Genomic DNA, 27,238 nt, shown 5'->3' with positions numbered 1-27,238 from the left:
CTTGAAGAAATGATGACAGAAATATAATACTATTGTAAGGCAGAATGTTCTTCTCAAAGTACTAATAACAATATTAGACGCTTTCGCACCGGAGGAACATTTTCATGGTACCTAGAACTATTGGCGGAAGTTCCCGGTGTTCCAGGAACTCCTTTTAGAGGAACTGATTTACTCCTCCTTCAGAGTCGGTCTAAACCAGCGCTACAGGACCTACAGTGACGTTAGTGTTCGCTGAGCGTACACTAATGAACAGGAGGATGTGAGCACTGTGAGCTCTGCCGTTCTCAGCGCCGTCAAAATAAAAGTCTCAATAACAAGCGTGTCTCACGTCACTTCAGAGTTCCTACTGGCGGTGCGAACACAACCAGGAAAACGTTCCTGTGGGAACCATTAGTTCTCAGGGATTCTCTCTCTCACACACACACTCTCACACACACACTCCCTCTTTCTCACTCACTCACTCACTCACTCACTCACTCCCTCTTTCTCACTCACTCACTCACTCACTCACTCACTCACTCACTGTCACTCGCTCGCTCACTCACTCCCTTTCACTGACTCACTCACTGTCACTCACTCACTGACTCACTCACTCACTCACTCACTCACTCACTGACTCACTCACTCTCACTGACTCACTCACTCACTCACTCTCACTCAGTCACTCACTCACTCAGTGACTCACTCACTCCCTCACACTCACTGTCACTGACTCACTCACTCTCACTCCCTCCCTCCCTCACTCACTCACTCACCCCCCCCTCACTCGCTCACTCACTCCCTCTCACTGACTCACTCACTGTCGCTCACTCGCTCACTCACTCACTCACTCACTCACTCACTCACTCACTCACTCACTCACTCACTCAATCACCCACTCCCTCCCTCACTCCCTCACTCACTCCCTCTCACTGACTCACTCACTCACTCACTCAATCACTCACTCACCCACTCCCTCCCTCACTCTCACTCTCACTCCCTCCCTCACTCACTCACCCACCCGCTCCCTCCCTCCCTCACTCACTCACTCACTCTCACTGACTCACTCACTCACTCACTCACTGTCACTCAGTGACTCACTCACTCCCTCACACTCACTGTCACTGACTCCCTCCCTCCCTCACTCCCTCCCTCACTCCCTCCCTCACTCCCTCCCTCACTCCCTCCCACTCACTCACTCACTCACTCACTCACTCACCCACTCACCCACTCCCCCACTCCCTCCCTCACTCCCTCACTCTCACTCCCTCCCTCCCTCCCTCACCCCCTCCCTCCCTCCCTCACTCACTCACTCACCCACCCACCCCCTCCCTCCCTCACTCACCCACCCACCCCCTCCCTCCCTCACTCACTCACTCACCCACCCCCTCCCTCCCTCACTCACTCCCTCCCTCCCTCACTCACTCACCCACCCCCTCCCTCCCTCACTCACTCACTCACCCATCTCCTCCCTCCCTCACCCCCTCCCTCCGTCCCTCACTCTCACCCACCCACCCACCCCCTCCCTCACTCACTCACTCACTCACTCACTCACTCACCCACCCCCTCCCTCACTCACTCACCCCCTCCCTCACTCACTCACTCACTCACTCACTCACCCCCTCCCTCCCTCACTCACTCACTCACTCACTCACTCACCCACCCCCTCCCTCCTGAATGGTTTGAATCGCGACACTGGCGACCCCTGCTGGTCAGAACAGTGTAAATGCAGTGAAAAACATGCATAAAAACACCTTTACAAAGCATTTACAAATGTTTTATTCAAGGTGTGATCTATTAAATTAACAAATCATCCAATACTATTACTTATGAAGTGTCTCTAAAAGATATTTTATTAAATCGTAGGGTTTGTTTTATGGAGAGCTTGGTTAATCCAACCAGAGACTTTAAACTACAACTCCTCCTTTATTTATTATGTGAACGTCATTAAATGTGTACAAAATTGATCAGAGATCAGGAAAAATATACCATATACCTGCTTCAAAAATCTTTTTATTATTAGATACAATTATTGTGTTGCCAAACATGGTAAAACTTCATTTTAGTCTCCTTATTAATCATTAAATAATTAGTTTAGAACCATATTGGTTGAGTCAGTGCAACTAGTTTGTAGTTTGATGCGTCAGCTGATCTGAATGAATGACATGTTGGAGGTTTACTGTTCACTGCTTTAGTTAAACTAGCCGTTAGCTTGTTTAATGACACGTGTGTTGTTGTTTCCTCAGAACCCGCACTGGAGGAGGTGGTGTCTAAATGATCAACTTCTGGAAATCTCTACACAATATTTAATAAACAAACTTTGGTTCAAAACTCATTTTGTGTCTGTGATGTCCAGGTCTTTGAATCGCTCTCCTGAACTTTCATATAAAATGTTATCAATGAATGTTAAAAGAACCATTAAAGTCCCCCTGTGGTGTAAATCCAGCTTTTAATGTTGTTTATGTGTCTATGTGGTGTTTTTAATACGTTTTAAGACAAAGCATGTGTAAATTCATAAGTCGACTCCATTGCTGAGTATTTTCTCCTTAAAACTGCAGTGAACCGAAGACAGTCTCAAAAACACGCTTTGAAATCGCTGGTGTTTCTGACGTCACAAACTACCTTGTAACCAATCAGGGCCTGGTTCCCCAAAACGTTCTTATCGCTGAGAAGTTCTCAACCTATTCCTTAACCTCTCTCTTAACGTTATGGCACGGTTCCCGACACGTTTGTACGCTAAGTATATCTTGTAAGTCACACTTTCGTAAGGTTGGTCTGGACCGCTCTTAGCTTTACCTCATCACTGTTGCAGGTCTACACGAATATAATTCTGAAGTTTTAATACACCCAGACAGTGTTCAGTTAGGCTAATTCAAGTGTTTTCATGCAAAGAATAAAACTGTCATTACACTGATTGTTGTTAGATTTTTAATTATATTATTATACAATATTATTAATTTAATTAAAAAGTGCTTTTAAAGGCCAGTGAAAGCATAGGCTACTGTCAGTTAAGTCCTATTCGGACGCTAATATTGTTTCTCATGGGCTTGTATGGTATTTTAAACATTTATAGGTGTGAGTCGGTGATTTTAGTGCCGTCCGAATCCATAATATCAGTGTTTTTTCTCACCCAACCCGCGTAAAAATCCCTGGCCAAATTAGTACCTACTGTTTTTTGCCAAACAGGTCGTGTGGGAATTTAATTGCCGTCTGAATCCACATCTCTGAGTTTACAAGAAGAGATTCAAAATCCACTGTTAAACCCTTTTTGATCACTGCCGAGCACCGTACGTAAGATGTACACTTTTATTACTGAAATGCTGGAAAGTATTTCCAAGAACAATATTTCATCGCAGCTCCATCTCAGCGAACAAGAAATGGGAAAGAGAAGAAAGCACGTACAAATTTGAAATGGTTATTATGGCAGCAATATATGATACAATTTAAAAATATGTAGGCTAGGCTATTATAGGCTATTATAGTTAGTTTGGATTATTTTTTATAATATCCCATGAGTCCTAATAAATGCAATTTCAACTATTTCTGAAGTGCTTCATTTATAAAGATCACCGCTTTCTCACATAAACAGCCCCTGCACGAGAGAATAATTGATTCTCGAGCCATCGATATCAAACAATTCAGCAGCATCGCCATGGACAGCACCGGGTAACGTCGCACGTAAGAAGGAATATCTTAAGCAGCTTCCTAAGGTATGGTTCGGGGAACACACTTAGGAACATAAACAACTTTGGTAAGATATATCTTTCGAGTCTTCTTAGCGCGCTAAGAGCGAGCGTTATCGGGAAACCGGGCCCAGATCAACGAGTGATCGTCAACCAGTGGATCTCTGAGCTGAGTGAGTGGAGGCGGGGCTCATTTGCATACTCATAGAACCGCGCATACTAAATGAGGCAATGGTGTCGAGTTACATTCAAGATATGAATCTGCATGACCATATTCTACATCCCTAAACTTAAAGGAGCCGTATGTAAGATTGTGGCCAAAACTGGTACTGCAATCACTTTCAAATTACTGTAGAGCGGTGTATCTCTGAGCTGAGTGAGTGAGTGGAGGCGGGGCTCATTTGCATATTCATAGAACCGCGTATACTAAATGAAGCAAGGGTGTCGAGTTACATTCAAGATATTTTAAGGCATGACTTTTTTTTTCAAGGAAAAAACATTTGTCATTTTGGTGATCAAAGATGAGTTTAATTATTGACTACAGGTGGACTTTAAAATAGTATTGAATACTTACTGATGGCCTGAACAGAAGTCAATATCAATTAATACATTAATTAAAAACCTTGGGAGTCAAAAGTTGGTCTGTCTTTAAAGATATTAATAAATTAGCACTGAAAATCTAATTCTGTATACGTAAAAAACAAACAGGATTTGTGTTTCTCAAAGCATCACGTGTGGGATGGAAAACTTGAGCTATAGTAAATTAAGATGCTAGACTGAATATAAATCACTGAATAATGATGTAATATCCTATGAAAAATCCCTTAAAATCTCGACAAATCACAACCATGATTAATACTGTTCAGAACTGGCACTACAGTAAAGCAGATGTGCTTGAAAACTCTGGAATGTAATGAAACTGGTATAATGAATCACAGTGAAACATGCGTGTTCATCATCAGAGAGTGTGTGTGTGTGTGTGTGTGAGGTGTTGGGGTGTGAAGCAGTGTGTGTGTGTGTGTGTGTGTTGGTGTTTATCCCTGAAGACTCTGGTTCCACACAATCCGTCCGTCATAAATCACTGAATAATGATGTAATGTTTTACTATATCTAGTCCTATGAAAAATCCCTACTTCAGACCTGAAAATCTCGGAAAAACTCAAAAAATTTGGTTTACACGTAATTATGATCTTAGGAAGGTATTATACATGATACCATGATTTTGTTTGTTTGTTCATAAAAGAGTGTCAAACATTTTCAAAGTAACAACATGCACAGTCACACTTGTTAGTGCAAGTTTAATGGCAAGAGCAAACATTGATCTCGTTCCGTTACATGCAGAGAATAAAGTTTATCTTGTACATGACATATAATTCTCAGCAGTCAATCTGGTTAATACTGTTCAGAACTAGCACTACAGTAGAGGCAGATGTGCTAGAAAACTCTCTGGAATGTAATGAAGCACAGCCTGAAACATGCGTGTTCATCATCAGCGTGTGTGTGTGTGTGTGTGTGTGTGTTGGTGTTTATCCCTGAAGACTCTGGTTCCACACGATCCTCCCGTCGTCTCTGAGCTTCACGCCACCGCTGGACACCAGCTCTAGGGCTGCTGGGAAGGCTCGATGCTCCGCCTCCCTGATGCGCTCTGATAGGCTGTCTTCGCTGTCAGTCATCAGGATGGGAACCGCCTCCTGAACCACAATCGCCCCGGCGTCCACTTCCTCCTGTCAGAGAGTGAATTTAACAAAACTACAGGGTTATTATTGTGAAAAAAAAGTTTAAAAAACTCAAAACTACAGGGTTATTATTGTGAATCAAAAAAAAAAAAAAAAAAAACCTGTTCAGAAAACTACAGGGTTATTGTAAAATGAAAAACAAAAAAAAATTCTTAAAACTACAGGGAAACTTATTGTGAATAAAAAAAACCTGTTCAGAAAACTACAGGGTTATTGTAAAATAAAAAAAATAAAACATTCTCAAAACTACAGGGTTATTATTGTGGAAAAAAAAAAAAAAAAAAACTCAAAACTGCAGGGTTATTATTGTTAATAAAAAAAAACTTTTTAAAACTATTTTTATTATTGTAAAATAAAAAAGCCTTTTCTCAAAACTACAGGGTTATTATTGTGAATAAAAATTAATTAAAAAAACTTCTCAAAACTACACGGTTATTATTGTAAAATAAAAACATCTCAAAACTACAGGGTTATTATTGTGAAAAAAAATCTCAAAACTACAGGGTAATTATTGTAAATCAAAAAAATAATAAAAAATGTTGTTTTGGAAATAAAAGACAAAAATGCAAGATGCTGTAAATAATGTGGCGACCGGTTGAATCTGCATTGCTTCTTGGGATTGCAAGATTACAAAATCCCGAATGTATTCTGCTTAATGTTACAGTAGAACGCTGGCTTCTGTGAGAGAAACGTACGGCCACGAAGTGAACGGTGCATCCGGTGACACGAACGCCGGCCTGAAGCGCCTGTTTCTGAGCGTTCACTCCTTTAAAGGACGGCAGCAGCGACGGGTGGATGTTCAGCATCTTCCCTGAGACACACACACACACACACACACACACACACACACACACACACACAGACTACATTTCAGAAATATTCCACATATTTGTATCATTCTTACCATTTTATTCCCGTCCTCAGCAGTGTTATTTTAATATCGCTGAGACACTATTCGTCTTTTTAAAATTTTTATTTTTATTTTATTTCATTCAAGTGATTTTGTCCAAACTGTTTTTATTTTTAGTTCAATTTTAAATTTATTTTAGTACATCAAATTACTAAATGAAAATTAGTTTTTATATTTAATTTCAGTTGATGTTTATTTTATTTCAAGTAATAAAATTATTTTGTCCAAACAGTTTTTATTATGTTTATTTCAAGTCAACATTTTTTTTTTTTTTTTTTCTTCATTTAAGTAATATTGTTAACTGAATAATTGTTATTATTAACTGAGCCAGTGGCGCCCCCTGGTGTTGATGTTCACACACTCACCGCTCCACTTCCTGACGAAGGGTCCTGTGAGGATCCGCATGAAACCCGCCAGACACACCAGCTCCACCCCGAACTCCTCCAGGACCCGGTCTATGGTGCCGTCGAACTCGGCTCTGCTGCCGTACTGCTTATGATCCACGACCTGACAGACGAACAACATCCAGAACCAACAGAGCTGTCAGCCATTATATCATCATAATAATGCACGTTTACATTTATGCATAGATTTATCCAAAGCGACTTGCATTTACATTCTTATCAGTTCTTGCTTTCCCTGGGAATCGAACCCATGACCTTGGCGTTACAGTGTTTGAGCTACAGGAAAGCTTTAAATGTACATTTTAACAAAGCTGACAGTATCAAGCATGTCAGAAACACAACAGAAAAAGTCTGAATTGTAAGTTATAAACTCGGAGTTGCACTAAATAGTCAGAATTGTGAGATAAAAAGTTGCAATCATCTTTTTTTTCTTCCGTGGGAAAAAACTTCTATAATAAGCTCTATCACACCAGCAAGAGTGCTGTTTTTACTAAATATCTGCAAATATGATATCGATTTCATACAAAAAGTAAAGAAGTTAATATTTTGCGTTACATTTTACACACTATTGTCTGTTTGGAATTATTTTCGTAGGCAAAATAAACCAGAGGTGCAACAGAAGCGCTGTGTCTCTGAGCGATGTTTCGTTACTGAATGAATCAGCGTTTCTGAACGAATCAATTATTCATTCATAAAGAGAGTCGCTTGCTTCGTTCCTGAATGAATCAGCGTTTCTGAACGAATCAATAATTCATTCATAAAGAGTCTCGCTCGCTTCGTTCCTGAATGAATCAGTGTTTCTGAATGAATCAATTATTCATTCATAAAGAGAGTCGCTTGCTTCGTTCCTGAATGAATCAGCATTTCTGAACGAATCAATTATTCATTCATAAAGAGAGTCGCTTGCTTCGTTCCTGAATGAATCAGCGTTTCTGAACGAATCAATTATTCATTCATAAAGAGAGTCGCTCTCTTCGTTCCTGAATGAATCAGCGTTTCTGAACGAATCAATAATTCATTCATAAAGAGAGTCGCTCGCTTCGTTCCTGAATGAATCAGCGTTTCTGAACGAATCAATTATTCATTCATAAAGAGAGTCGCTCGCTTCGTTCCTGAATGAATCAGTGTTTCTGAATGAATCAATTATTCATTCATAAAGAGAGTCGCTCGCTTCGTTCCTGAATGAATCAGCGTTTCTGAACAAATCAATTATTCATTCATAAAGAGAGTCGCTTGCTTCGTTCCTGAATGAATCAGCGTTTCTGAACGAATCAATTATTCATTCATAAAGAGAGTCGCTCTCTTCGTTCCTGAATGAATCAGCGTTTCTGAACAAATCAATTATTCATTCATAAAGAGAGTCGCTTGCTTCGTTCCTGAATGAATCAGCAGTTTGAACGAACTGGTCGAGTGAATAACTCAATGACTCATTAAAACCAACGGGCAGTTGTATTTTCATCTTTAAATTATCATTATATAAAATAAAAAAATAAAAACAATAACATATTTTGATATTCAAAATCTTGTTTTAAACAATCTCCTAGCATTATTTATGCAATTGTAGCTTGCAAAACTGATTTTGTTGATTTTGGTAAATCAATTATGACAAAAAGTCAAAATGATGAGATCAAAACTCAATGACAGTCATAATTATAAAATACAAAGTCAATTATGACAAAATTCATAATTATGAGATGAGATAGTATGTCATAATTTTGACCATCTCATTAGGACTTTTTAAGTCATTATTGTGAGAAAAAGTCAAAATTATGAGATCAAAAGTCAATCATGATATACGAAGTCAATTATTAGATAAAAAGTAAATTATGAGATGGTCAATTATGACAGAAAGTCAAAATTTATATACCAAGTCATAATTATGAGATAAAAAGTAAAAACTTATGTTATGAGAAAAATTCATAATTATGAGATAAGTCATGATGACATACTAAGTCATAATTGGCATTAAAAAGTAAATTATAATATTAAAAAGTCAATGATAATACTAAAAAGTCTAAACGATGACTTTGTCATAACTGGCTTTTTATGTTATGTAATAATTATGACTTAGTAGTGGTAAAAATTGCACTTATAAAAGGTATAAATCCCCCGGAAATCTAATTTAGGTGGCAAATATCAGCCTTACTGAAAAAGTTAATTTCGTCACTGATGTGAACTCAAAATATGAAGAATATTAAAATCTTCACGAGTCAGCACAAAAACACACTCAACAATCATATCGTATCGTCTATAACTATCATTTTCGATAAAATCACAAAAAATAAACAAATTGAACAGTTTTGTGTAAATATCGCACACCTCTAAACTAAGATTTAAAAGTGTGGCTCGTTCCTTCATTCATCATGTCTGGTAAGGACAGTGTTACATGCATAATGTGTGTACAATTTAATTACACTTCAAATATCTTTTTCCCGAAGGTGGTTTCTGTCATTTACTGTAGTTTTTATCACACTGATGTAAATCCAAGTGTTTGTTTTTAAAATAAGTTTGTTTTTAGTTAGTTACATGATGCGGTGGTGTAACGTCATGATTGACAGCTGTGATTGACAGGTTCTCTGAGCGAAGTAGTCACTGAAGCACCAACAGACTTTTTTTCGGGATCTTCGGAGGACTGATGAGATTGGAGCTTTAAATGTAATATCTACGTTTCTATAATTCATTATTTCACACCGAGAGTGAGGGCGGGGCCTTGATTTCGCGGCTTTACTTCCTGCTCACGACCGCGCAGGTCTGGTCCCGAGATCGCCACTGCGCAGACTCAAGCCCCAAGATGTCAGCGCCATATCGGGACACCGGCGGCTTCACTTCTCACAAATGGAAGAGAGCAAAGGGGCATTGTCCATATTTTTTTACAGTCTATGATATATATATATATATCTGTATACAAACCCGCGTCTGAATGCCGGCCATAGACGCCCTCTTTAACCCCGTGACGCCCGGTCTGTTGGAGATGACCACCACGATCTCCGCCGTGCTCGAGGGTTTCTTTGCCTGCTCCATCAGCGCCTGCAGGTTCGTTCCTGTCACACACACACACACACACACACTCTCAGTCTCAGTATCTGTCATGTGATCAGCAGTGTTGGGGGTAACTCATTACAAGTAACTTGAAAAAGTAATCTGATTACGTAACTCAAAAAAAACCACACATAACTTTTAAAACTTACAATATATCGAGTTACTTTTTCACATTTATTGACTGACAGCTCTCCTGTCCCCATGTTGAGACAAACTGAAGTGAAGAGGCGTGTGTGTGAACATGATGGTTATTGTAGTTCTAGACTACATGTGAGTGTGTATTTACTCATCTCACTTACACACAAAAAATATTTAACATTCAATCATAAAATCAGTGAAATGCAGAATCAGAATATAATGCAAACCTCCAATAATTAAATATTTTATATATTATTATATTTAAATATAAATATCCAACAATTATAAAACATAATTTTTTTTGCAATTAATCTTACTTTATTTACCAATGTACTTGCTTTTGACCTTCGATGATTCAGTGAAACCATAAGCAAAAATGACTTTTTTTTTTTTTTATAGGTATTAAAACAATATATATATAAGTGTTTTTCTAAGGGAGTAACGCAATATTGTAATGCATTGCTCTTCAAAGTTCCCCAACCCTGATTACAGCACACACACACACACCGGTTCCGGAGATCAGCACGGCCACTCGGGTCCTCTTGCGCGAGGACTGTTCCCCGGGAAGAGAGCCGTTCTGCAGAGCGCTGGTGTCGGGAGAGCGACCCGGACTCTCCCTCAGACTCCGCTCCAGGTTCCTGATCACCACACACTCCGAACCTGTCCATTCAACGGAAACACACACACTTTACTGTAAAGTCTCGTCTCTTAAAGGGGTCATGTGATGCGATTTCTTGTTTTCCTTTCTCTTTAGTGTGTTATGCAGCTGTTAGTGGATGTACAAGATCTGCAGAGTTACAAAGCTCAAAGTGTCAAACCTGAAAGAGAAAAGTTACGGCTCAGTCACGCCTTACTATACCGCTTCGTTCCTCTTCAAGGAGGAATGTTCAAACACGACCCACAAATCTACATCAGTGTGTGTGTGCAGTTTCATAACACCGCCCAAAGTTATACGCAAAGAATATGTGTGTGTAGAGGAGTGTGTGTGTGTGTATGTAGAGGAGTGTGTGTGTGTGTGTGTGTGTGAGAGAGGAGTGTGTTCTGACCGGGATGTCTGTGAGCGAGTGACCCGATGACCCAGGCCTCCTCGTGGGCCCTCAGGAACCTCAGCACTCGTTGGCCCTCAGGTCTGCTCTGTGTGTGTGTGTGTGTGTGTGTGTGTGTGTGGAGTGTGTTCTGACCGGGTTGTCTATGAGCAAGTGACCCGATGACCCAGGCCTCCTCGTGGGCCCTAAGGAGCCTCCGCACTCGTTGGCCCTCAGGTCTGCTCTGTGCGTGTGTGTGTGTGTGTGTGTGTGTGTGGAGTGTGTTCTGACCGGGTTGTCTATGAGCAAGTGACCCGATGACCCAGGCCTCCTTGTGGGCCCTAAGGAGCCTCCGCACTCATTGGCCCTCAGGTCTGCTCTGTGTGTGTGTGTGTGTGTGTGTGTGTGGAGTGTGTTCTGACCGGGTTGTCTATGAGCGAGTGACCCGATGACCCAGGCCTCCTCATGGGCCCTCAGGAGCCGCAGCACTCGTTGGCCCTCAGGTCTGCTCTGTGCGTGTGTGTGTGTGTGTGTGTGTGTGTGTGTGTGTGTGTGTGGAGTGTGTTCTGACCGGGTTGTCTATGAGCAAGTGACCCGATGACCCAGGCCTCCTCGTGGGCCCTCAGGAGCCTCAGCACTCGTTGGCCCTCAGGTCTGCTGACCACGAGCACGGCCCCCAAGCCGAGGTTAAAGGTGCGGCTCATCTCCTCCTCCGACACACACCCGTGAACAAACAGCCACGAGAACACACTCGGGATCCTCCAGCGCGACGCGTCTGAAACCATGCGGATCAGAGAACACCATGTGTGAAAAATATCATAATTATTAAATATTACAATGCATCAAACCTTTCCGAAAATAAATACACTTATTCATTAATACTAAATATATAAAGGTATTACAAATAATAATAATAATTCATTACATTTATATAGCGCTTTTACCTCTAATCAAAGCGTTTAACATGAGGGGATATCATTATAAGAGATCAGAATACAAACTCCATAATCAGTGTTTTTATTTATTTTGCACATTTAATTGTGCAAAAAAAAAAAAAAAAATATATTTTTTTTTTTTATCCTTTTTCACTGCGAACTGCATCTGTGCCCCAGTGAAGGAGGAGTCGCTGCTCACCGAGGTCCACGGCCAGTTCTGGCGGGAGAACGCGAGGGATGTTCTCCAAGAGCCCGCCTCCGGTGATGTGGGCGTAGGCCTTCACGGCTCCGCTGCGCAGGATTGGCTGAAGCAAACGGCTGTAGATCTTGGTGGGCGTGAGCAGGACGTCACCTTCAAACCACAGTGCAGACGTGAGGACTCATAACAGCACATGAAGTTTACATGAAATCACACTTAAACCGATTTGGCCTATCGTGATTATGAAATCACAAAAATGATTTGTAACGTGCAGCGTGTCAGTGATGATCGGCTCTGTAACGCGGCTCACTCTGAGAGCACTGCGAGTTTGAGTCGCTTATACCCTGCATTGTTATATCTGGTGTTCAGAGGGACGTGTGTGTGTGTGTGTGTGTGTGAGAGAGAGAGATGCCCTCTGGTGTTCAGAGGAATGTGTGGTGTGTGTGTGTGTGTGTGAGTGTGAGAGAGACGCCCTCTGGTGTTCAGAGGGACATGTGGTGGTGTGTGTGTGTGAGTGTGTGAGAAGCCCTCTGGTGTTCATAGGAATGTGTGGTGTGTGTGTGAGAAGGCCTCTAGTGTTCAGAGGAATGTGTGGGGGGTGTGTGTGTGTGTGTGTGTGTGTGTGTGTGTGTGTGTGCGAGACGCCCTCTGATGTTCAGAGGGATATGTGGTGTGTGTGTGTGTGTGTGTGTGTGAGTGTGTGTGTGTGTGTGAGAAGCCCTCTGGTGTTCTGAGGAGTGTGTGTGTGTGTGCGCGCGCGAGACGCCCTCTGGTGTTCAGATGAATATGTGTGTGTGATGCCCTCTGGTGTTCAGAGGGATATGAGGTGTGTGTGTGTGTGTGAGTGAGACGCCCTCTGATGTTCAGAGGGATATGTGGTGTGTGTGTGTGTGTGTGTGTGAGACGCCCTCTGATGTTCAGAGGGATATGTGGTGTGTGTGTGTGTGTGTGTGTGTGTGTGTGAGACGCCCTCTAGTGTTCAGATGGAGCATTTACTACCGATCAGCCGCTGCACTGACAAACTGCACATAAAATATTGTGACAGCCTTTGCCAGATTGCGTGCTGGGAATCGAACCCATGACCTTGGCGTTGCAAGCGCCAATGCTTTACTGTTTGAGCTACAGGAGCTATAAGATTATTGAACTAGAAGATTATCATCTTATCGCATCATCTTATCTCTGACGTCATACCGATGCTCTGTCCCGGCTGTCCGAACGGAGCCGGCGAGCCGTACTGCAGGTCGAGCCGCTCCAGGACTTTCCGCACGAGACTGAAGCCGTTGCTGTGGAGCCCCGACGAGGCCACGCCGATGAGCAGATCTCCCTCAGTGATGTCCCTGAGTCTGGGCAGGACGGCCCCGCGCTCCACGGCCCCCACGCAGAAGCCCGCCAGATCGTACTCACCGGGGCCGTACACACCCGGCATCTCTGCGGTCTCTCCTCCTGAACACACACACACACGAGTAATTAAGAAAGAAATTAAGTCATAATTATTGCAAAAAGTCAAAAATATGAGATAAGTCATAATCATGACATACTAAGACATAATTATGAGATAAAGTTTTAATTTTGACATACTACAATATAATTATGCCACAAAAGTTACAACTTTTTATCTGAATTTTATACTACAATTGAATCAGATCGAATGCATTAATATTATGAACAGCAGCTATGCTAATTATTTCCCATCTGCTTTTCTGTTGTTAAATAGAGTTCGTCAGCTCCAGTTTGTATCCAGCCTCTCATGGAACCTTCAGATGCCCCAACACCCGTGAAGAGACGACTCGACGCCCGTGAAGAGACGACTCGACGCCCGTGAAGAGACGACTCGACGCCCGTGAAGAGACGACTCGACGCCCGTGAAGAGACGACTCGACGCCCGTGAAGAGACGACTCGACGCCCGTGAAGACACGACTCGACGCCCGTGAAGAGACGACTCGACGCCCGTGAAGAGACGACTCGACGCCCGTGAAGAGACGACTCGACGCCCGTGAAGACACGACTCGACGCCCGTGAAGAGACGACTCGACGCCCGTGAAGAGACGACTCGACGCCCGTGAAGAGACGACTCGACGCCCGTGAAGAGACGACTCGACGCTGGCGATATATTATGCCCTAAATTAATACATGATTAACTAACTGTATTTTTCTATGTACATTTCTGAAATGCACTTTCTGTAAAGCTGCTTTGAAACAATATGTATTGTGAAAAGCACTATACAAATAAATTTGAATTGAATTGAATAATTAAGATAAAAAGTTATAATTATGACATACTACATCATAACTATGACACAAAAAATCTAAAATACAAGATAAGTCAATCATGACATACTAAGACATAATTATGAGATAGTCATAATTCAGATAAAAAGTTATAATTATGACATACTACGTCATAATTATTGCAAAAAGTCAAAATGAGATATACTTATGAGATAAAGTCATAAGACATACTACATCATAACTATGACACAAAAAAATCTAAAATACGAGATAAGTCAATCATGACATACTGAGACATAATTATGAGATAGTGTGTCATGATTTTGACTTATCTCGTATTTTGACTTTGAGTCATAATTATGATGTAGTATGTCAAAATTATAACTTTTTACCTTAATTTTGACCATGGGCGAGGCTAGCCCCTTTTTAGGGGTGCTTCAGCATCCCTAAAAAGCAGCTCAGCACCCCTAAAACTGGAGTAAGAAATGTTGTTATTCTAACATTTTTGTTCGTCTTTGACATGGTTAAATAATGTCCAAAACATACTCCGTAGTTTGTGGTTTAAAATGTATGTGTTATGGATGAAAATGAAAACATCCCCGCTTAGCAAATGGTGTCATCCTCTTCTCTTCTTCTACTTCTCCTCTGTACCGGCACCGCTCATCACGACCGTCATCCAGCGCGAAACACACACAGAGTGAGACCCATAGGCGTCACTAGGCCCTTTTTAAAGTTCTGCCTAGCCCCCCTAAACATTTGTGATTAAGTGTAGGCTACACAAATTCGTGTTCGCAGAAGCTGCTGAGCGTGAATTTTAGCAGCACGACTGACGCTTCAGTTTACGGTCAAGTTCGAGTTAAGATGTAAGTAGCTAAACTAAACATTTTATATTTGACAGTTTTTTAGGTCATAAATGTTAAACGAATGACAAAAATAATTAGAAAACTAATAAACTTTTGTCTAATTTCGCCATTTTGAGCTGAAAATAGGCCTATATAACGTGTAATTATGTCATTGTGAGGGGACAAGAAACATTAACAAAGCCGTTTTCATAGGCACAAGATTAATAATGCATGTGTACATGTTGAGAATTAATATAATACAATTTGTAGCCTTCAGTAAATTAAAAAAGTTCAGCTTTAGAGGGGAAGAGACGGGGCAAGATCAGGAGACTGAGAGAAAAGGACAGAGTGATGGAGATGAGGAGAGAGCGGGTTTTAAATATATTTCTTATCCTTTTTTGGCCTTCAAACGTCTTGAAATGCACATATCAGAGAAATAAAATATTTTAACCCCATAACAACCTCAAATTTATGACCTCTTTGATTATAAAGCCCTGTCTACGGCCATGTATTAGGCCTAGATCAGGGGTCGGCAACCCAAAATGTTGAAAGAGCCATACTGGGCCAAAAAAAAAAAAAAACATCTGTCTGGAGCCGCAAAAAATAAAAGCCTTATATAAGCCTTATAATGAAGGCAACACATGCTGTAAGTGTCTATATTAGCTTTAATAGCCCCCTAGTATCAAAATGATAAGTAGGCAACAAATACATAATGAGCATTCATGATTAAATGTTTATTTTCCCTGTAGCGCATCCTGGAGAGAATGACGCACCACGTGACTACTCTGCTGTACGATCGTGCTTTAAGTTTAACTTCCATTATAATTTTAATGTATTATGTTTCGTTTTATTTATTCGTGTATTATTTTTACAACGTTGAAAAACTTTAACCCTTTCACACGTAAGTTTAAAATATTCTGATTGACCCCAATGTGTAACCAGAGCCCGTCTACGGAGAGCCTGCCCACTCCCTATTAAGTCCTATTGTACCGAATTTTGGTTGTAGTTCACCAGAGTTCCACTGGGGGCGATCGCCCATGAGTGCAAAATGAATGGGAGTCTATGGAGCTAAACGACTAAATTTGTCTCTTTCATCCGATTGCCGTTGAGAAATCTCAGGTTTGATTGTAGGTTTTGCAAGTTCAACATGGGTTATAGGTCAAGTTGAATGAACGAGTACTTATGTCCTTTCGATTTCTTACAGGTTGAGTTGTTGTTGCCCATAACACGCTAGCATTCTGCTAATGAACGCTGATTGGTCAGTGAAGGACTGATTACGACCAGAAATGCCGCTTGATGGCATCGTGGCATCCGAAGCGGGACCAGAAACAAACAAAACAAAAACTCGTCTAGCACGTGTATTTACCTGTGTTGGCTGTGTTGTCGATGCCTCGAGTGAAAAGAAAGTGCAGAGCGCGAACGCACCAGAGTGAGTGAAGGATTGCCGTTAAGCAGTATCTCTGGTCGTACGATGTGTATGACGTCATTGACACTTTAAAAGACTTTTTAAAGCAAATAAGTGACTCTAAAAAATCTAACACCCCGCAATGTGTAATTCCTTTGCATCTCCTTTTGAATACAACATTCAAATTACTAGACAAAAAATTATATCCTGAGAAAAGTGGATTTTGATGTGTATAGCGCCATAGACCTCCATTCATTCTGCACTCGTCCTGTGAGCGCCCTCATGTGGAGCCAGAGTGGAACTGCACTCGTCCTGTGAGCGCCCTCATGTGGAGCCAGAGTGGAACTGCAACCAGTTCAGAAGCCGGAAGTTTACTGAGAGTGAAACTTCTCCCCTTATTAGACATTCTCTGGTGTAACTTTATGGTTTCCATGGTGACGCGTCATTGCTTGTCACGTGACACACCGCAGCAACAACAGAGCTGAATGAATGATGATCTGCTTTTATGTCATTTTTCCTTTTGTATTCAAAATATTCACAAATTTGTTAGATATGGCATGAAATATCTGATATTCCGATTGTCAAATATATGCAAGTGGAAGTGTTTTGTTGTTTAAACACCTTTATAACGATCGCGTTAGTTGAGCTGTATGCGCGATGGGCGCCGCCATCTTAGTTTGTGCCGCAGACGCAGTTCAGAGAATCGGATCTGTTGGATTTACAACACGTGAATTCATCCACTTCTCCCGAAATACATAAAAGCAAGTGGCTGGTGAACTGGGAGAAGAATAGAGTAAACTTTAAAGTTACTTACACAATGTTTATCTGATATGAATTAAACATGTCTAATTATAATGGAAAGGATTATTATTGCCTCTTCCTTTAACATCAGTGTGTATTTTACAAACTCTAAATGTATTGTTTTTTAGTACTTATATGTCTGAAACCTAAAATAAACATTATGTGGTTGAAAACACTGAAAAGTTGTGCTATATGACAGCTCTGAGCGCGCCTGTCTCTGGCTCAGCGCCAGCCAACGCGCAAGAGCACATTTGAATTTAGCAGTTGATCACGTCATGCACTGACCGTTCTAATCACACCGATGTGATCGTACGTGCGAAAGGGTTAGAATGTTTGTCATGTTTTTCCTCCTACAGAAATTATATTAAAACAAAATATTTTTTCCATTTTCATATTTTTGAAAAAGCTCCAGGGAGCCACTAGGGCGGCGCTTAAGAGCCGCATGCGGCTCTAGAGCCGCGGGTTGCCGACCCCCGGCCTAGATCAATAATGAATGTGTACATATTGTGAATGAATTTAATAAACTTAGTTACCTAGCTTTCCTGGTAGCTTTGTCTGAGAAAATGATTCATAAATCAACCTATCAGTTGACCCTATGTTTACTTTCTTCACTGACAGACAAAAATGAAAAGCCTATATCAGTCAAAGCTCAGCTTTAGGAGGGGAAAAGACAGAGCAAGAGAAAAACAAAGAGAAAAAGAGTGTGATGCTGTTGAGGTGAGAAAATAAACAGCTGCCCGCACATGGTTTTAAAGCTGTTGTTATCCAATTTTTTTGGCCTTTAAAACATCTTAAAATGCACATATGTAGATCAGAGAATCAAAATTCGGTACCTCAGTGATTATAAAACCGTGCCAATATGCATGTTACTAGATGAATGAATGAAACTAGTTAATAATGAGCATTAGACAATAAACTAACTTTTTATTTATTTATTTTTATCATACCCTCATTGGGGGCTGAGCCCCCCCCTAAAATGAAAATCCTAGAATCGCCCCTGATTTTGACTAAGACATAATTATGAGATAATTACAACTTTTTAATCTGAATTATGACTGACATACAGTACTACGTCATAATTATGACAAAAAATAAAAAAAATACGAGATAAGTCATAATCATGACATACTAAGACATAATTATGAGATATAATTTTTATTTTGCATCGTTTCTTTTTAAAACACGAACAGCAGACGATCAGTTATTGTGATGATTAGTGTGTGTGTGACTGACCTAACAGAGCGCAGCCGGCCGTCTGACAGGCGTCTGCGATTCCTCCAATCACAGAAGACGCGACTCCCACGTCCAGGCGTCCACAGGAGAAGTAATCGAGGAAGAACAGCGGCTCCGCTCCCTGAGCCAGAACATCATTCACACACATCGCCACCAGATCCTGTCCCAGAGTGCCGTGCAGGCCACACGCCTGAGCCACCTACACACACACACACAGAGATGATGACGATCCGGTGTCACTGAAGCATCGTGTCGGTTACACCCTAAACCACAGACACACACACACAGACACAAGCATCGTGTCGGTTTACACACTACCTTCAGTTTAGTTCCCACTCCGTCTGCTCCAGACACCAGGATCGGGTCGATGAATCCTGCAGCTTTCAGGTCGAAAAGCCCTGCGAACCCGCCAAGCTCCGCGTTACACCCTGAACGCAGACACACACACACACACACACACACACACACACGCTGAAAATCACTGCTGAAGATGTCTTTAGTAGCTAATAATTAATAACTTAATGACCCAACACTGGTTTTGACACACACACACACACTCTCCAATATTTTTTAGAGAGAGTAATTAGTACAGTAATCTAAATACTGTTGAAGATGAAATTAGTAGCTAGAAATTAATAACTAACTGACCCAACACTGGCTGTGACACACACTCTCACACACACACACTCTCGCACACTCTCTCTCTCACGCACACACTCTCTCTCTCACGCACACACTTCTCTTTCTCACGCACACACTCTCTCTTTCTCTCACACACACACTCTCTCTCTCTCTCTCTCACGCACACACACTCACACACACTCTCATGCACACAAACTATCACGCGCACACACTCACACACACACACTCTCTCGCACACTCTCTCTATCACGCACACACTCTCTCTCTCGCTCACCACACACAAACTGACCCAACACTGGCTGTGACACACACTCTCTCTCTCACGCACACGCAAACTCAAGCGCACACACGCTCTCTCACACACACACACACACACACACACACACTCTCTCACACACACACACACACACACACTCTCTCTCAAGCGCACACACTCTCTCACGCAAACACACTCACACGCACTCTCACACACACACTCTCACATACACACTCTCACACACACACACATCACTTTAATAGTTGAGGTTAGTGATTTACCTATAGTGAATACACCTATATAACCGTAACAAATTTCCTCTCATCATAAACAAGTTCATAAGTGTATCACAGTAAATGTGCTTTTGTTTGTAGTTTGAGTGACAAGCTGAAAGTATTGTTCTAATAACCGACAGCATGTTGATTGATGTCGTTTAGTGGCTTTGAACTCAGTATCCTCCTGTCTGAAGAGTAAACTACAAATACAGACACGTCAATCAATCACTCAATGAATGACAGGAGACATACACTAGCGGTTACAAAAATGGAAAAACACAATTACGAGGCTGTGTGAAACTGGCATAACGCGATCTGTGATGCGATAAAGGCCTCAAGCGATCTGAAGTTTGATCTGAGGAATCACCTGGTCGAGACGTGGCCTTGGCCAGAGGTTTGATCAAGTCCACGAGTCTGTTTCCAGCAGCGATGTCCACGCCACTGTCTTTATACGTCAGTCCTCTGTGGGACAAACACAACGGTCAGCTGATCTAAATCACCAAATCAAACTCTGTGTGATCAGTGCTGCTTATCTCCACCATTGATGCAATGATTGCCCTGTTTAAACCATAAAGATTTCACTGTTTAACAGGGATCGTTCACCCAAAAGTGAAAATTAGCCCATGATTTACTGGGCTAAGCCATCCTAGGTGTATATGACTTTCTTCTTTAAGACGAATACAATCGGAGTTAAAAAAAAAAAATTGTCCTTGCTTTTCCAAGCTTTATAATGGCAGTGAACGGCCTTTTCTGTTCTCAAGTGCATAAAAGTGCATCTATCCATCATAAAAGCGCATCTGTCCATCATAAAAGTGCATTTATCATCATAAAAGTGCATCTGTCCATCATAAAAGTGCATCTATCCATCATAAAAGTGCATCTATCCATCATAAAAGTGCATTTATCATCATAAAAGTGCATCTATCCATGATAAAAGTGCATCTATCATCATAAAAGTGCATCTATCCATCATAAAAGTGCATTTATCATCATAAAAGTGCATCTATCATCATAAAAGTGCATCTATCCATCATAAAAGTGCATCTATCATCATAAAAGCGCATCTATCCATCATAAAAGTGCATTTATCATCATAAAAGTGCATCTATCATCATAAAAGCGCATTTATCATCATAAAAGTGCATCTATCCATCATAAAAGTGCATCTATCATCATAAAAGCGCATCTATCCATCATAAAAGTGCATTTATCATCATAAAAGTGCATCTATCCATCATAAAAGTGCATTTATCATCATAAAAGTGCATCTATCATCATAAAAGCGCATTTATCATCATAAAAGTGCATCTATCATCATAAAAGTGCATCTATCATCATAAAAGCGCATCTATCCATCATAAAAGTGCATTTATCATCATAAAAGTGCATCTATCCATCATAAAAGTGCATTTATCATCATAAAAGTGCATCTATCATCATAAAAGTGCATCTATCCATCATAAAAGTGCATCTATCCATCATAAAAGTGCATCTATCATCATAAAAGCGCATCTATCCATCATAAAAGTGCATTTATCATCATAAAAGTGCATCTATCATCATAAAAGTGCATCTATCCATCATAAAAGTGCATCTATCATCATAAAAGTGCATCTATCATCATAAAAGCGCATCTATCCATCATAAAAGTGCATTTATCATCATAAAAGTGCATCTATCATCATAAAAGCGCATTTATCATCATAAAAGTGCATCTATCCATCATAAAAGTGCATCTATCATAAAAGTGCATCTGTCCATCATAAAAGTGCATCTGTCCATCATAAAAGTGCATCTGTCCATCATAAAAGTGCATCACATGGGTTGACGGGGGTTAATAAAGGCCTTCTGAAGCGAAGCGATGCGTGTGTGTAAGAAAATATCTATATTTAAAGCTTTATCAACTAAAATAACTAGCTTCCGGCAGACGGCCTACGCAAGTCGACTTACGCCAAAAGAGAAACACTTGATGATGTATGATGTAGGATGTAGGAGTAGCGCAAGCTGACGCCCCTCTCAGTTCAAACAAACACGGCTGGGCAACAAACTCAAAATCCTCCCATATTATCATGGATAGATGCACTTTTATGATGGACAGATGCAATTATGATGGATAGATGCACTTTTATGGACTTCAAAACAGAAACGGCCATTCACTGCCATTATAAAGCTTGGAAGAGTCAGGACATTTTTTAATATAACTCAGATTGTATTCGTCTGAAAGAAGAAAAATCACTCACCTAGGATGGCTTGAGGGCGAGTAAATCATGGGCTAATTTTCATTTTTGGGTGAACTATCCTTTTAAATAAAGCTGAAAATAAATAAAATGCTATGGCAGACTGAACTTTAATATTTACGGTTAGTGATTCGAACAAACATAACTCTAAAAACATAGCTGTGATGCTTGATTTGCAGACAACACACACACAAAAAAGGCCAGAATACTTTATGACTTTGTTTATTAGAAAAATGTATACAAACCACAGACATTACACTGATATTAAATCTGTGTTGAGAACCGGTTACGGTGTGAACGGGTTTCGGTGTGAACGGGTTTCGGCAGTTACTGTGTGAACACACACCTGGTGCGGGTGAGGTACGTGATGGCGCGGTGGCCGATGTCGCGCCGGTACACGACATCAGGGAAGCTGATCGCTGCCACGGCTTCATTGGCGCAGCGTAAGGCGTTCTGAAGGGTGGGTCGGACCGCAGTCACAGTTAAGACACGCCCACCACTCGTAATAACCCCGCCCCCTTCCTTCAGCGCAGTGCCTGCATGGAACACCTGAACGCCCATCTCTGACACCCGGGACAAACCTAAAGAAAAGAGCACAGGATTCATTCATTTGACATCAAAACTGCCCTATCAAAGTCAGTCTCTGCGTCTGAATATGCCTACTTCTATACTATATAGTACGGTAGAATACTACTATAGAGGATTTATGAATGGAGGTGAAGCGACACTGCTAAATCACATGAAAATGACGACATGGCGGATGTAGTACGCTTTTTTTTGTATTTCATTTCTACTACACACATTCATTCTATACTAGCCCCAAATTCATGGGACTCTTATTTTGAGATTTCTGTGCTTTACTACTACCAGCTGCTCATTCATAAAAATTAGGGAGATACAATATGCACTCAGTAGTATAATATAATATACAATAGTATAATATAATATATTACATGTCCCAGATAATAAAAGCGTGAAATACACTGGTACTCTTGTTTTAAAATGCTTATGCTTTATTACTTCCAGCTGCTCATTCATAAAAATAAGGGAGATAAAATATGCACTCCTACAACCATGTTTATTACAACAATTTTTACAATGTTTATATTGTTATATGTTGTAAAAGGTTGTAAGAGTACTACTTCCAGCTGCTCATTCATAAAAATGAGGGAGATACAATATGCAAAGCACAAATTTCAAAATAAGAGTCCCATGAATTTCGTGCTAGTATAATGTGGGACTTTAAAAAAAAATAAAAAAAAAATAAAAATAAAATAAAATAAAATAAAATAAAATAAAATAAAATAAAATAAAATAAAATAAAATAAAATAAACGTGTTAGGTAACGCACCGGTGATCTCCAGACCCTTCTTATATGAGCCGGGATATCCTCCGCTGGCCATGACCACAGTGACGGCCACACCGTCCTCCAGCCACTGCACTGGACTCGAGCTCAGGTCCGACCGGAGCGTGTTCTTCAACACCTCATATAAATCAGACTTCAGCAACGGCATCAGGACCTGACAGAGACACACACACAGATGAGCGACCACACAGATGTCCCCTTCTGCTGTTAAAACGTGAGTCGGTTCGTTACAATTAATCAGTTGACTGGATTCACAAATCAGACTCTTTTTGTGAGGAACGGACCGAAAATATTGAAACGTTGCGATCAGATCAGATGGAGTAACTGAAGGAACTGCGCTTCAATATCTTCAGTCAATTCCTCACAAAAAAAAAAAAAAAAATACATAAATCACATGACTTCAAAAGAGTTGTAATGCGTGCATGGGTTGTTTGAATTGCTGTTATGATGTTTTATGTTTGTTTGTTTTTTGACATTTTTTGACATTGCTACAAGCCTGCAAGGCATTTATAGGAAATAATTCCCCAAAAGTCACGAGAAATAAAACACTGACATTGTCCTGACCGAATCTCTTTAATTGATGTTTACCTGAACACCCTGTCATTATAATCAACGGTATTATATTTCATACGGTGAGATTTCGCCTCAAGGATCAACAGACAGCAGCACATCAAACGTCCACAGAGCCAACTGATGCTCACCCGAGATACAGCTTGCCAAAAAGCATACAACTTACATGAATAAAATGTGCTATGAATCATCTCACCTGACACTCAGGGTCACCGAAGCGACAGTTGAACTCGAGGACTTTCGGTCCCTGTTTAGTCAACATCAGTCCGGCGTATAAAACACCTGAGAGGAAGACGAGCGAGATGAAGAATGATTGATGGAAAATAACGACAACATTCTGTTCCCGACTCAAGTTTCAATTCTGCAGAATGACTTCAGAAGACATGAAGTACAGCGCATGACACGTTCCGTCCCTCTTTATTGTAATTACATGGAAAGTCTTCAGAATATCTTCTTTTTATGCTTAAATGCTATTTATTTAAATGCTTAAAAACATATAATACAATGCAATATAATGATAATTGAGAGATACAAACAAATAATATAATATTTGATACTCAAGATTTTTCTAAGAAATGATGTCTGGATAATCAAGTAAACCTGAGTTGATCAGTTCAGTTGAAATATTACCAACAATATCAAAGTTATTCTGATGTTTACTTGATAAAAACTGCAGATTTGACAGCATAATCAGGTAATCATAAGGTTTATCAGCACAGTTTTGATCATTTAAAGGCCTCCTAAACCGTGTGTCCAGTATGATTCAGTTCGGGTTAACCCTGTAACGGATTAACCCAAGGTTAAGAGTTATAGTTGTGTTAGCTGGGTTCCCACACCTCGGTTAACTTCAAACTTAAGGACCTTTCAAGGACTTTCCAGGTCCAATACCATCAAATTCAAGAACTTAATGTGGGGACACATTTCAAGTGAGAGCAAGGTTACATCGTGTTACTTTGTAAGATACATTGTTACAGTTTTCATGTGTCAAAAAACTTTTTTTTTGCATTGTTTTTTGCCCATATGACAAAGATCTGATATTCTATTTGTCATATTTCTGTTTTGCATAAAACTGAAGAATATTCGTTACATCTTACACTGTATTCTAAAATGATCTGATATTAATTCGCATCATAGTAGTTTCGAGCTTAACACTTCACGTAACATGAAAATGCGCATAACTAACGTAAATCAAGCAAGCTAGTGTGCATAGGCCACGAAGTGTTGGCGGAATCACACATTAGCGGACCGGAGGGAATAATATGGAATTTTTTCCAGAAAACTTAAACTCAAAAAACAAAATAAACTCAAGCACTTTCAAGCACCGGTGTCTGTGAGTGTTTATTTTCAAAAACTTTCCGGAGCCTTGACTTTTTCTTTTCTTCAGATTCACAAACTTTCAACGACCCGTGGGAACCCTGTGTTAGTCTGTCTGTAACTCACCCACATACGGCGTTCCCTCGTCTCTCATGCCGTCCACGGTTTTCTGCAGAACGGATCTCTTGATCTCCTGCAGCTCTTCCTCCGACACCTTCACACACATTCAACAGCTCCATCAACACATACATACACACATACATATATATATATATATATATATATATATATATATATATATATATATATATATATATATATATATATATATATATATATATATACACAGCGGGGGAAATAAGTATTGAACACGTCATCATTTTTCTCAGTAAATATATTTCCAAAGGTGCTATTGACATGAAATTTTCACCAGATGCAGTGAAAAGAATAATCAGAAGAGTTGTCCAAGAGCCAACACCAAGTTGTATGGTGTTTTTAGGGTAATGTGCACTGCCATTTCTCCTCCAAATATGGTGTGTATTATGGCATCCAAACAGTTCAATTTTGCTCTCATGTGACCACACTATATTCTCCCAGTATTTCACTGGCTTTTCCAAATGTTGTGCAGCAAACTTTAAATGAGCTTCAACATGCTTTTTTTCTTCAGTAATGGAGTCTTGCGTGGTGAGCGTGCATACAGGCCATGGCGGTGGAGTGCATTACTTACTGTTTTCTTTGAGACAACAGTACCTGCTATCTGCAGGTCTTTTTGAAGCTCTCCACAAGTGATCCTTGGCTCTTGGACAACTCTTCTGATTATTCTTTTCACTCCTCTATCAGAAATCTTGCGAGGAGCACTGGTCGAGGCAAATTTATGGTGAAATTATTGTCTTTCCACTTCCGTATTATGGCCCCAAAAGTGCTCACTGGACCATTCAGAAGCTTAGAATGGCGCCTATAACCAATGCCATCATTATGTGTTGCAACAATTAGGTTGCGAAGGTCTTGAGACAGCTCTTTGCTTTTACCCATCATGAGATGTGTCTTGTGTGACACCTTGGCAATGAGACCTTTTTGTAGGCCATCATTTGGGACTGAACCAGCTGTTATTAATTTCCACTGACAGGGGGCTGGATTGCTTTTTAATTACTGTAAGTTTTCAGCAGTTGTCTTGGCTTTCCATGCCTTTTTGCGCCTCCCTTTCTTCATGTGTTCAATACTTTTTCCCTGTGTCATTTCACATTATTACACATAACTTCATTTCTGAACTTATTTTTGTTTGTTTCTTTGTAGGTATGGCTTACTTGGGTCGTTACCAACATCTGGTGAAAATTTCATGTCAATAGCACCTTTGGAAATATATTTACTGAGAAAAATGATGACGTGTTCAATACTTATTTCCCCCGGTGTATGTATATATATATATATATATATATATATATATATATATATATATATATATATATATATAAAAATATATTTAATACAGGTATCCAAGATAAAAATAAGACAGAACTGCACAATTCTGAATAGATTGAGAATCATCTTTTTTTTTTTTTAAACAGAGATCATGATTCTGAACAGACAACTAAATGAAATTACATGTAATTTACTAGAGGTTCGGACAAAATGTACATTCAAAAATTATTTAATTAATTTGAATTAATTAAACAAAATTGGTTTGAGTGAATGATTCATTGACTCACTCATAAATACTTGTTTCATTACTGGATGAATCAGAGTTTTTGAACGTTTTTGAATGTCACTTGAATTACAGCCACCGCCTCCTACTGGTGTAACGGTGTAATTGATACAATCGTCAAGTTACTTTACCCTACCGTAGACGTCAGTAGGCGCGTTTCCATTACAGATTTGTGCAAAACTTTTGCGATTTTTTCTAAATATCGATAAAAAACTATTGCGAAATGACAGCGTTTCCATTTACCAATGTTACGCGACTAAAGCGTTATTTTTTCCTCTCGCGATGAATCATCCCAAAAATCATGGCAACGGACGTTG

At 40.2% G+C, this 27,238-nt stretch overlaps 2 protein-coding genes across 3 annotated transcripts in view; one reads left to right on the top strand and one right to left on the bottom strand.

Annotated features, from left to right (window-relative positions):
• atp5pf (ATP synthase peripheral stalk subunit F6) overlaps positions 1 to 2,314 on the top strand; it is a 7,655-nt gene extending 5,341 nt beyond the window's left edge. The window contains exon 4 of the mRNA XM_084105422.1: positions 2,226 to 2,314. Within this exon, the coding sequence (XP_083961548.1) occupies positions 2,226 to 2,257 (32 nt within the window). The 3' untranslated portion in view covers positions 2,258 to 2,314. The remainder of the gene's footprint in view (positions 1 to 2,225) is intronic.
• Positions 2,315 to 4,944: 2,630 nt separating this feature from the next.
• Positions 4,945 to 27,238, bottom strand: part of gart (phosphoribosylglycinamide formyltransferase) — a 34,657-nt gene continuing 12,363 nt past the window's right edge. For both annotated transcript variants that reach the window (XM_084105245.1, XM_084105244.1), the window contains 15 exons: positions 25,346 to 25,433; positions 24,102 to 24,187; positions 23,321 to 23,489; positions 22,316 to 22,550; positions 20,100 to 20,194; positions 18,878 to 18,987; positions 18,560 to 18,758; positions 13,240 to 13,491; positions 12,049 to 12,201; positions 11,486 to 11,689; positions 10,397 to 10,549; positions 9,623 to 9,753; positions 6,674 to 6,815; positions 6,094 to 6,209; positions 4,945 to 5,386 (listed from right to left, as the gene is read on the bottom strand). In XM_084105245.1, coding sequence (XP_083961371.1) covers positions 5,189 to 5,386; positions 6,094 to 6,209; positions 6,674 to 6,815; positions 9,623 to 9,753; positions 10,397 to 10,549; positions 11,486 to 11,689; positions 12,049 to 12,201; positions 13,240 to 13,491; positions 18,560 to 18,758; positions 18,878 to 18,987; positions 20,100 to 20,194; positions 22,316 to 22,550; positions 23,321 to 23,489; positions 24,102 to 24,187; positions 25,346 to 25,433 — 2,331 coding nt within the window. In that variant the 3' untranslated portion in view covers positions 4,945 to 5,188. The remainder of the gene's footprint in view (positions 5,387 to 6,093; positions 6,210 to 6,673; positions 6,816 to 9,622; positions 9,754 to 10,396; positions 10,550 to 11,485; positions 11,690 to 12,048; positions 12,202 to 13,239; positions 13,492 to 18,559; positions 18,759 to 18,877; positions 18,988 to 20,099; positions 20,195 to 22,315; positions 22,551 to 23,320; positions 23,490 to 24,101; positions 24,188 to 25,345; positions 25,434 to 27,238) is intronic.

This window comes from Abramis brama (assembly GCF_963993115.1).
Source record: "Abramis brama genome assembly, chromosome: 2".
In the NCBI taxonomy this organism is placed as follows: Eukaryota; Metazoa; Chordata; class Actinopteri; order Cypriniformes; family Leuciscidae; genus Abramis; species Abramis brama.
This window is presented reverse-complemented; position numbering and strand designations above follow the sequence as displayed.